The sequence below is a fragment of the Sapajus apella genome, unplaced genomic scaffold (assembly GCF_009761245.1).
Source record: "Sapajus apella isolate SASKATOON/1434 unplaced genomic scaffold, GSC_monkey_1.0 scaffold718, whole genome shotgun sequence".
Classification (NCBI taxonomy): Eukaryota; Metazoa; Chordata; class Mammalia; order Primates; family Cebidae; genus Sapajus; species Sapajus apella.
The window spans coordinates 20,218-31,779 of NW_022437644.1; the positions used below are offsets into that span (position 1 = coordinate 20,218).

The 11,562-nt window shown below is 49.4% G+C and overlaps 1 protein-coding gene and 1 pseudogene across 1 annotated transcript; one reads left to right on the forward strand and one right to left on the reverse strand.

Moving 5' to 3' along the window:
• Positions 1-3,466: 3,466 nt before the first annotated feature.
• On the reverse strand, positions 3,467-6,012 carry LOC116546247. Its single transcript, XM_032272558.1, has 2 exons — positions 5,646-6,012; positions 3,467-4,356 (listed from the first exon to the last, which is right to left on the reverse strand). The coding sequence occupies exons 1-2, from the start codon at positions 5,716-5,718 to the stop codon at positions 4,043-4,045; spliced, it is 387 nt and encodes a 128-aa protein (XP_032128449.1). The 5' UTR covers positions 5,719-6,012; the 3' UTR covers positions 3,467-4,042.
• A 4,325-nt stretch (positions 6,013-10,337) lies between these two features.
• LOC116546248 lies at positions 10,338-10,435 on the forward strand (annotated as a pseudogene).
• Positions 10,436-11,562: the final 1,127 nt, after the last annotated feature.

The following is an 11,562-nucleotide window of genomic DNA, read 5'->3' on the forward strand; positions in this document are numbered from 1 at the left end:
TAGTCTCTGGAGCCCAGGCTTTTGAGGCCACCCTAATATAGTGAAACCCCGCCTCTACTAAAAATACAAAAATTAGCTAGGTAGGGTGGTGAATGCCTGTATTTCCAGCTACTTGGGAGGCTGAGGCAGTAGAATCACTTGAATTTGAGAGGGAGAGGTTGCAGTGAGCTGAGATCACACCATAGCACTCCAACCTGGGTGACAGAGAATAAGTCTCCATCTCAAAAACAAATGGGCCAGGCACATCCCTCTCCCAAGCCTCTATGCAGTGGTGCCCCCACCTGGAGCTCTGTTCCCACACTGGTCCCATGGCTCTTGCTCAAACTGTACCTTCTCAAAGCTGGCCATCTCACCCGTGTTACTTATCTAGCATTTGCCACCTGATATATGGCTCAGTGGTTGTAAATGAGCAGTGGGTACATCCAGCCCATGGCTGGCTTCTGCACAGCCTGCAAGAAAGAAGGACTTTTGTTTAAAAGATTACAAAACAGGCTGGGTATGGTGGCTCCTGCTTCTGTGTATAATCCCAACATTTTGGAAGACCGAAGAGGTTGCATCACCAAAAATCAGGAGTTTGAGACCAGCCTGGAGTGGCAAAATCCTGTCTCTAAAAATGCAAAATATATATATATATATATTAGCCAGGTGCAATATTACACACCCTTGTAGTCCCAGCAACTCGGAAGGCTGAGGCATGAAAATCGCTTGAACTCAGGAGGCAGAGGTTGCAATAAGCTGAGATCACACCACTGCACTCCAGCCTGGGCAACACAGCAAGACTCCACCTCAAAAGATTACAAAACAAAAGCAAGGAAATGTGAAAGAGCAGAATGTCCTGCTTAAGAGGTGACTCTCAGGCTTTCTGCAGGGAGTGATGCACACCCTGCTGTAGATGATTTCTTGGGCTTCGTGTCTGAGTGAAGCTGAGCGTCCTGAAGGCAGGGGTCAGCCTCGCCCACTGTGCTCCTCTGCACAGCTCCTAAAATCCTGCCTGCACTAGGACCATGCTCATGAGGTCTCTATGGATTGAGGAAGAAACCCCAGCTTCCTCTTCTCTGAAATGGGGAGTGAAGAAGCCTCTGTGCAGGGCAGTCAGAGTAGTCAGTGAGTCAGCATGTGGAAGCATTCAGCATTGCGCCTGATATGTGGCGGGAACTCTGGATGTGCCACTCCCAACCCTATGTTACCTGGCTGCGAGGCCATACAGGTCCAGCAGGGGTTTGCAGAGCCTCTTCAGTGCCCGTGAGAACGTGGCCTTAGCCCAGGACAGCATCTGGTGGGCCACCTGGAGAGGGAGGGGACAGTGAGAGCTGTCTCAGTCATCCTCAACTGCCAGCCACGCCCCATCCTTGCTCTCACCAGCTCCAGGGTGCCTTTCATGGCCCCCAGGGCCGTCCTAATGGGCCTGGGACCCCCGTTGCCTGGCATCCCGGACACCCAGACCAGCAGCCACCACATGGCCTCCTCTGCCCACTCCCACCACACCGCCTGCAGGTAGGTGTCCTTCAGTGTGGCCAGGGGCTTTGCAACGGGTAGCCACCACCCACCATGAGGCCTCTGGGCCTCGAGGAGATAGGGCCTGTTCCCAGGATTAAGATGGTGGGGGGAGTGAGGGAAAAAGATTAGAGCAGCGGGCACTGAAGTTTACAGTTGAGTTGTCACAGCAGACCCAAGCCGCCTCTGCATGGCCTGCTCATAAGTTGTCTGGGAACTTGGACTGGGGGAGAGTTCCCACCACTCCTGCACCTGAACTGTTTGCACAAACGTGGTTTATGCCGGACCCCTGCTTGTCTCCTAGGAGTCTGACAGTGTGGTCCATGCCAAGCAGCACCTGCCAATGTGACAGTCCCCACTAAACAGCCTGGGTGACATAGTGCTGGGACAGCCAAGTGCATCCCATGTGAAGGCGCTGGGACTGGGAGAGGACATGGGTACTGGCCCTGGTTCCCCCTGGACTCCACCCTGGACCCCTTCCCTGCGCCGACACTCCTGTCTCCTCTCACTGTAGTCAATTACAGCTGCAAACAGCACTGTATGCCGAATCCTAGAGCACTCTTTCAAATTCACTGCTCTTTGGGTGGCCATGGGACCCTGGCACGGCAGAGAGGATGAGGAGGTGACATTCAACAGCCAGTCAGGGATGCCCACCCTGGTGCTGGGCAGGGTCTTAGCCCCAGATGGTGGAGAGGCCACAAGTTCCTAGTCCTGCCAGGAGGGTAGCCGGGGCAGCCACTGTGAGCATTTAACGAGCACATGGCCACAGATAGCTCATCATGGAACCAGAAAGAGACCCTGTGGCAGTAAGCGTCACAGAAACAAGGCTGTACACTCAAACCAGGTGGAAGGCTGAAGAAACTGAGGCAGCAGGCATAAGGGATATCAGCTTGGAGACCTTGTAAGAATGAGACAGCAGACCAAGAAAAAAAAGGTTGGGCCAGGCACGGTGGCTCACACTCACAATCCCAGCACTATGGGAGGCTGAGGCAGGCAGACCACGAGGTCAAGATATCAAGACCATCCTGGCCAACATGGTGAAACCCTATCTCTACTAAAAATACAAAAATGAGCCAGGCATTGTGGTGCATGTCTGTAGCCCCAGCTACTCGGGAGGCTGAGGCAGGAGAATCACTTGAACAGGGGAGGCAGAGGTTGCAGTGAGCCGAGCATGCCACTGCACTCCAGCCTGGTGACAGAGCAAGACTCCATCTCACCAAAACAAAAAAAAAAAAAAAACCACCATTTGCAGGATTGGATGTGAAAAAGGAAAAAAAAATGTACAAGGTGAAATGTGTGCTGTAGAAGAACCAGCACCTGTTCAGCTGCCAAGCACACCATCATTCCTAACTCCACAAAACAACCCACCCTCTGGGAAAAACTAAAAGCAAACTGCTGTTTCCAAAATGCATTTTTACAGTTGGAAATCTGTGTTTCCCAAGCCCTCCTTCCCATCCTTGGCACTGTGAGAAATATTTCTCACCCCTGGGGACATGGGGCTGGAGATGCAAAAGGGAAAGTCACCAAGGCTGAGTTTCAACTGCCTGCATCCTTGCAGCCAGGGCCATGAGGGGCTCCCTAGCTCCCACCATCCATGCTGGGCTCATCTCCATAAAGTGACTGCTCAGGGTGGGCCCTGAGTCATCCTTGAAAGTCTGGCTGACTCAGAGGTGTCTCTTGTTGCTGCCCTTTTCCCAGTGCTTCCCATAGCTCGCCTCCAGTTCAAGCGATTCTCCTGCCTCAGCCTCCAGAGAAGCTGGGATTACAAGCACTCGCCACTACACATGGCTAATTTTTGTATTTTTAGTAGAGATCAAGTTTCACCATGTTGGCCAGGCTGGTCTCAAACTACTGACCTCATGATCTACCCACCTCAGCCTCCCAAAGTGCTGGGATTACAAGTGTGAGCCACTGCACACGGCCTTTTTTTTTAATTATTAGTTTATTTTAGAGACAAGATCTCTGTTGCCCAAGATGGAATATAGTGGCACAATCTTGGCTCATTGCAACCTCTGCCTCCTGGCCTCAAGCAACCCTGGATGAATAGACATAAGACTGAGGCTGAAGTGCCAGCCCTGGATCCATTTCTATATGGCTATGCTATTGGGAGCAAGTTCATCTCTTTGGGGATGAACTCAGGGTACTCAGATCACCACTTCCCTAACTCTGGTGCTCCCTTTAGACGTAACCCCGGCCTAAGCACCCACCTTGTGGCTGAAGGCTGGGATCTGTGTGCAGTGGAGCTCATGGCCCAGCTCCAGCCTGTAGGCGCCGTCTGAGCCACTGTGTCTGCAGCCTCTGGCTAGTGCTGCTCCGTGCGCTGGCTGCTTTGCCTGAGCTGTGAGGATCAATCAAGGGACCCCTGCCCTCCTCTGCCAGGCAGCCCTCCACCAGGGCTCCAAGAGGAGGAGGGCCCAGCCCAGCCTGGCCTCAGCCATGTCCCGCCAGCCTTGTGCTCTGCTTTCCCTGTCACTCCATTAGAACCTGTTCATGGGGAGGTCTTAAGAGATGGATGAATGTCCCCTCAATGGACATATCTTTTTTTTTTTTAAAGAGCAGGTACTAAGCCATACTCAGAGCCCACAGAATGACTAATGGAAAATCCTGTGGTGACAGCATATCTTAGCTTGCAGAGCCACAGCCACAGGAAACAAGGCAGGCCCTGCCACCTCCACTTGCCCCACAGCCAGGCACGCAGTGCCTTACCCAGGAGGCTGTACTGGATCCTCAGGGAGTTGGTCCAAAGCTGGCCCCACTGCTGCAGCAGGCCAAGGGCACACAGCCCCACCAGCCCTGGCACGAACAGCTTGGCACCCAGGGCGGCCACCCACTGTCCATCCTCCTCCATCCTTTCCAGCAGTGCTGCGGGGACAGAGAGCAGGCAGGTGAAAGGGTCAGCCCCCAGGGACCAAAACCCCCAGTACCAGGCAAAGAGGGGACTCGGGATACCCCAGGGGCTTGGAGGCTCCTTGAAGAGTCAACACGTGTGCCCTGCACAACAACCCACAGACAGGCCTGATCACGGTTCACTGCAGCCTTGACCTCCTAGGCTCAATTGATCCTTTCACCTCAGCTTCCCAAGTAGCTGGTACTACAGACATGTGCCACCACAGTGGCTTTTTTTTTTTTTTTTTTTTTTTTTTTTTGTAGAAACAGGGTCTCATTATGTTGCCCAGGCTATTCTTGAACTCCTGGGCTCAAGCAATCCTGCCTTGGCTTCCCAAAGTGCTGGGATTATAGGCGTGGGACACTGTACTTGGCACAAGAATAGAGTAGAATGAGGCTGGTCACAGTAGCTCATTCTTGTAATCCCAGCACTTTGGGAGGCCAAGGCAGGTAGATTTCCCAAGGTCAGGAGTTCAAGACCAGCCTGGCCAACATAGTGAAACCCGATCTCTACTCAAAATACAAAAAATTAATCATGTGTGATGGCAGTCACCTGTAATCCCAGCTACCCAGGAGTCTGAGGCAGGAGAATCGCTTGAACCCAGGAGGCAGAGGCTGCAGTGAGCCAAGATTGCACCATTGCATCCAATCCCAGCAATGACGTGAGACCCTGTCTCAAATAAAGTAAAATGAAACAAAATCAAATAGGATAGATGACAAAAGGATTAATCACACATCATGGGTTGTTGGGTAAATTTCACCTTCTGAAGCTTCTGCTTCTGCAACACTGAAGGTCATCCAGAACACACAGGTGGAAATGGGCCAGCTATTATGACACCCAAACACCCACATGAGATGTTCAACAGCCACCGCTCCAAGTGCCCCCAGCCCCAGCTCCTGTCCTTACCTTGGAATCTTTCAGAACACATACCGGCACACCCAGGCACCACCACCTCGGCTCTGACACAGGCCAGCACCTGATCAGCCTGTGTGTGTGTTTTAAATACCTCGTGTATTTTAGGTCAAAATGTTACATGTGTTTCTTATCATGGTGAGAATAAAAAGCCCAAAAGCTGATATTTTAAGGTTTGTGGAGACAGTTGGAGGTCGGGGGAGGTTCTGGGGGCTCACGCTGAGCCTGTGTCTGTCCTTGGATGGGATGTTGATATTGAGAGGCTGGGGTGATGAGGACCATCAGGAGGCATTTGGCCCACACACTAGCCTGGCCACGGAGGATGCAGGGCACAAGGTGTTTCATCTTCTACCTGTCACATGGGCCTGGTCACTCAGCATATGGCTCAGTGATGCAGAGAGGCCAGCTTGCTGCCTTCCTGCCATGTGGGGTTCCCTGTAAAGATGACAGGGCTGGCCCTGTCACCAGTTTCATCCCCAGCTGTGCCTGGAACCACTCAGCCTTGCTGACCATAGGTGGCTGCAGGTCACTCTAGCCCTGAAAAGGCCTTGGTGTCACCTGGAATGACAGGCTTGGCCAACAGGCCCAGCCATGAGCACACAAGCTGGGACTGCAGAGGGCAGGAGACAGCCCAGCTAATGGCTTTCTATGCTGATCCGTCCCCAATTTTTGTTTTTTCTTGAGACAGAGGAGTACAGGCTGGAGTGCAGTGGTGGGATCCTGGCTCACTGCAACTTTTGCCTCCCGGGTTCAAGTGATTCTCCTGCCTCAGCCTCCCAAGTAGCTGAGCTGACAGGCACACACCACAGTGCCCAGCTAATTTTTCTATTTTTAGTAAAGACAAGGTTTTTGTCATGTTGGCCAGGCTAGTCTCAAACTCCTGAGTCCAACTGATCTGCCTGCCTTAGCTTCCCAAAGTGCTGAGATTACAGGCATGAGCTACTGTGCCCAACCCTTTCTTAATTTTTTTAAACTCCAGATTTCTCAAAATTAGAAACCTGTGTTGTGTTACAAACTCAGACATAAATACAAAGGACTCCTCTTCTCTCCTTGACAACCCCCTCATTGGATCCATCAGGAACACAGTGGACTGTCACTCTGGAATGTGACTAGAATAAACCCCATCTGTCACCTCTGCTGCACACCAGCTCCAGCCCTGGTCATCTTACCTGTCTCATTGCAACATCCTCCTGGCTCTCCCGGCTCCGATCCCACCGCTGGTAACTGATCTCCACGTGGTGACCAGACACGTCGAATGATGGCACACTAGTGTTTCTTACAGTACAATCCAAAGTCCTTGAGAAGGCCAGTGAAGCCAGAACTTTGTTGGTCACTGGTGCAGACACTGGCAGGTGGGCCATGGGGACAGCTTACTACACTCCAAAGCCCCACACAGGAGATCCTCTAGAAAAGCAAAGAGCAACTATAAATACCATCTTTTGATGGACCCGCCAACCTGCGGACACATCCCTCTGATAGCCACTAGCTGGTCAGTTCACCCAAATGATGTCAGAACAATACTCGCTATTACCAGACCGTCACTACTTAATGCTGTGTTTCCCTGATCCCCACCGACATGTGTACAGATGTGTGTATATGAATGTGTGTGCATCTGTGTATAGATGTATCTATCTGTACATGGATATGTGTAGATGTGTATGAATAAGATATATGGAAATACACGGATATGTGTATGAATGTGTGGGTATACAGACGTGTGTGTGGATGTGTGTAAAGACGTGTATATATATGGATGTGTGTATATGAATGTATGTGTACAAATATGTCTACATGTGGATGTAGATGCTCACAGCTCTTCCTGCTGACAGACACATCCTAGCACCGGCTTTATCCAGTGTGTATCAGAGGCTGTGCAGTGGTGTCAGAGCTTCCTCAAGGTGCATGTGAACAGGGTGAGCACAGAATTTCTGTCCCAATCCACAACACTTTGCAGTTAAAGAGAACACTAGTTACAAATGTGTCAGGTCAGCAGGTGTAAGCTGGGGCTCTCCAGGCAACCCAGGAACCAATCCCCACACACCGGGGTAGGGGGTGCCAAACAGAACACTTCCCACACCAACCTTAAATCCCACAAACTTTAAGGTTGAACCCAAGCCTCGAACCCCTGGGCCCAGGGATTCAAGGTTGAAACCAAGCTCTGGCACTTTGTATTCATGAGCTCATCTGCCACAGTTTCCTCATCTTCTATGGGATTACAAAGAGGACTTGAAGAAGTGACCTCCTGTCTGCTGGAACAGGCTCCAGAAAGTTACAGAGCGCCGGCTGTTACTGTAATTGTGATGAGTCTGGGGCAGATGGGACTTGAATTTCTCCAAAGGCAAATAAACATTTCCAGGCTTCAGACAGCTCTATAGGGAGTGGCAGGAAGGTCCAAGGGGAGGAAGAGGCAATCTGTGCTTGCACATTTAGCAAATAACAAGACGTTCAAGGGCCCCTGGGAGTTCTGGAAATGAGGCAGAAGTCTCAGCCATTAGACAGATGGGGCTGTAGGAGGAAGATGGCTCTCCCCTGACATGGGTCTTCTCCCCACCCAGGCTGACAGCACAGGTGGAAGTGGGGAGAGTATTTATGCAGCAAGGTATCCAGCCCCAGCTTCAGACGCTCACTCCAGGCCTGAGAAGACACTGGAAACTGTGGCAGAATAGGGATATCCACTGCTGAACGTGCCCAGTGGTCATGCCTGATGGGATCAAGTCTAAAGCTGCTATTTGTACCTTGATGAGTACAGTGGTGTGATCTTGACTCACTGTAACCTCCGCCTTCCAGGTTCAAGTAATTCATCTGCCTCAGCCTCCTGAGAAGCTGGGCCTACAGGTATGCACCACCACGTCCAGATAAGTTTTGTATTTTTAGTAGATTTAGGGTTTCACCATCTTGGCCAGCCTGGTCCCAAATTCCTGACTTCATGTGATTCTTTCACCTCGCCTCCCAACATTTGTATACTTTTTGAAGTCACGATCTGCTTGAAAAGGGGATAGAAGTTTTAAATCTTCTCCCCAGGATGGAGGAGATAGACACAGAACTTCAACACAATGACAAGTGCTTCAAGTGACTAAGTTCTATCCAGGTACCCTTGGGTAAGAACCCTTGAAAAGCACCTACTAAGATGAAAACGAGCCTGGACAATATAGTAAGACCCATCTCCACAAAAGAAAAGAAAAGAAATAGAAGGGCATGGTGGCACAGGACTTATTCCCAGCTACTTGGAAGGCTGAGGCAAGAAGATAGCTTGGGCCCAGGGGTTCAAGGCTTCAGTAATCTAGTATCATGCCATTGCATAGAAGACCTTGTAAAAGAAAGAGGAAAGTGGTGGAGAAAGAAAAAGGTGGGGGGAAGAGGGGGAAAATACATGGAGGAAAGGGAGGGAAAGAGGTAGGAAGAGGAAAACAGAGGGAATAGAGGGAGGGAGAGAGAGGGAGGGGGAGAAAGGAAAGAGAAAAGAAAGGAAGAAAAGAGGAAAGAAATGAGAAAAACATATAAACCTTGGGGTCAGGGAATTCCACTGTTAAGAATTTACTCTGCAGAGAGAATGGTGTTCACAGAATAATTTTAAGAGGAAACCTGGGAAAAGCTCAGGAGCACTTCATTATTAACCTAGCTGAATACATTCCATTCCATGGGCTATTCCATGGTCATTCACACGACATGGAGATGCTGATTTTTTTAAACTGGAACATTAACTCCACGTGCTGATTGTGTGCACAGATCATCTCGGAAAGGAATCACCAAAACAACCCTAACAGTGGTTGGCTTTGAGGGGGGGTGGGAGAGCGGCTTTAAGGCTGCACCAGCACCAACCAATAGAACGTTTTGCAATGAGGACCATGTTTCCGGGCCACCTGCAGCTGTGGAGCACCTGAAATGTGGCCCACGCAGCCAAAGAACCAAATCTTTCATTTTCTTTAATGTTAATTCATTTAGATTTTTTTTCTTTTTTGAGATGGAGTCTCACTTCATTGCCCAGGCTGGGGCAAAGTTGTGTGATCTTGGCTCACTACAACCTCTGTACCCCAGGTTCAAGCAGTGCTCCTGCCTTGGCTTCCCAAGTAGATAGAGTTACAGGGGCTCACCACCACATCTGGCTACTTTTTGTGTTTTTAGTAGAGATGGGGTTTCACCATGTTGGTCAGGCTGGTCTCAAACTCCTGACCTCAGGTGAGCCACCTGACTCGGCCTCCCAAAATGATGGGATTATAGGTATGAGCCACTATATCTGGCCTCACTTAGATTTCAATAAACACATATGTCACTTGCTGCCGTATGGGAGACTCAGTTCTATGCTCTTTCATAGCTTTTGAACTTTGAATCATTTAAATGCACTGCCTATTTTTTTTAGTTGTAGAACTTAATAGAATAGTATTTAGATTGTATTAATCTAAATGAAATCTACAATAGAATTTAAATTGTACCAGTGAATGCTGATATATAAAAAGATTGCCAAGGTGTGTGTGTGTGTATTACGTGTGTGTGTGTATAGATATATGTATGTACATTTTCCTTTTCTTTTTTTTTTGGAGTCAGAGTCTCGCTCCACCACCCCGTCTGGAGTGCAGTAGTATGAACGTGGCTCACTCAACATCCGCCTCCTGCCTTTAAGTGGTTCTCCTGCCTCAGCTTCCCAACTCACTGGGATTACAGGCATGTACCACCACGCCTAGCTCATTTTTGTATTTTTAGTAGAGAAGGTGTTACACCATGTTGGCCAGGCTGGTCTTGAACTTCTGACCACAAGTGATCCACCTGCCTCAACCTCCCAAAGTGCTGAGGATTACAGGCATAAGCCAGCATGCCCAGCTGCAAAGGTACATTTTTGAGTAAAAAGAGCAAGGTACAAACAAAAAATAGGGAAGAGCTGAGCATGGTGGCTCATTCCTGTAATCCTAGCACTTTGGGAGGCTGAGGTGGGAAGATCACTGGAGCCCAGGACGTCGAGGCTGCAGTGAGCCATGTTTGCACCACTGCCCTCCAGCCTGAGTAACAGAGCAAGACACGGCCTCCAGAAAAATAAAAATTAAAATTAAAAAACCAAAACCTAAGCATGATGATTGGGTTTTCATGCTATTGTATGACATGCGCTTTCCTCAAAACCTGTTACAATATCATCACATCACCCATCTGATGTGAAAAAGAAAAAATAAAACCCAGAAACGCATTTGCAAATCTATAGTATTATGCGTTGTCCTGTGTCTCCCTGAAAGACGCTGAAGCCCTATGCCAAATGGTCTGTGGATGCGACCTTACTTGGAAATAGGCTCTTCACATATGATCAAGCTAAGCTGAGGTAATGAGGGTGAATCCTAATCCTGTGTGCCTGATGTACTTATAAAAAGGGGATGTGTAGACAAAGACACCTACAAAGGGAAGACAATGTCAAGACAGAGACAGAAGACCACCTACAAGCCAAGGAACTCTGGAGGCTCTGAGAATCTAGGAGCGTGACCTGGGAGAGACCCTCCCTCACAGCCTTCACAGGAAAAACAAACAAACAATAAAAAATCCCTTGATTTCAGACTCCTGGCCTCAAGAACTGTGAGAATAAATCTCTGTGGTTGAAATCACACAGTTTAGGGTACTTTGTTAAGGCAGCACTGGGAAATGAATGCAGATTTCTTGGGGCGTGCATCAACACTTCTGCAGCAAATTTGAGATGTGATGTGGCATGCTTGAACTTACAATTCATACCTTTCTCTACTCTGAATTATTTGAGAGACAGGGTCTTACTCTGTCACCCAGGCTGGAGTACAGTGGCACAAGCATGGCTCACTGCAGCCTCCACTTCCTGGGCTCCAGCATCCTTTTGCCTCAGCCTCCTGAGTAGCTGAGACTACAGGCACATGCCACTGTGCCTGGCTAATATTTAAAAAATGTTTTGTAGAGATGGGGTCTTGCTATGTTGCCCAGGACTACCGGGAACTCCTCGCCTCAAGTGATCTTCCCACCTAGGCCTCCCAAAGCTCTGGGATTACAGGTATAAGCGAATGTAACTGGCTTCTCTTTTTCTTTTCCTTTTCATTATTTTTTTTATGAGACAGAATCTTGCTTTATCGCACAGGCTGGAGTGCAGGGACATAATCTCAGCTCACTGAAACCTCCACCTCCTGGTTTCAAGCAATTCTTTTGCCTCAGCCTCCCGAGTAGCTCAGATTATACGTGCTTACCACCACATCCAGCTAGTATTTTTATTAGACATGGGGTTTCACCACTGGGCCAGGATGGTCTTGAACTGCTGACTTCAGGTGATTCACCCA

Excerpts from the sequence above, each read along its gene's own strand:
- LOC116546247 (XM_032272558.1), bottom strand. The coding sequence starts at position 5,718 with ATGGCAGGAAGGCAGCAAGCTGGCCTCTCTGCATCACTGAGCCATATG. Across the intron at positions 4,357-5,645 it reads TGACCAGGCCCATGTGACAG|CACTGCTGGAAAGGATGGAG; the intron begins GTAGAAGATGAA and ends CTGTCCCCGCAG.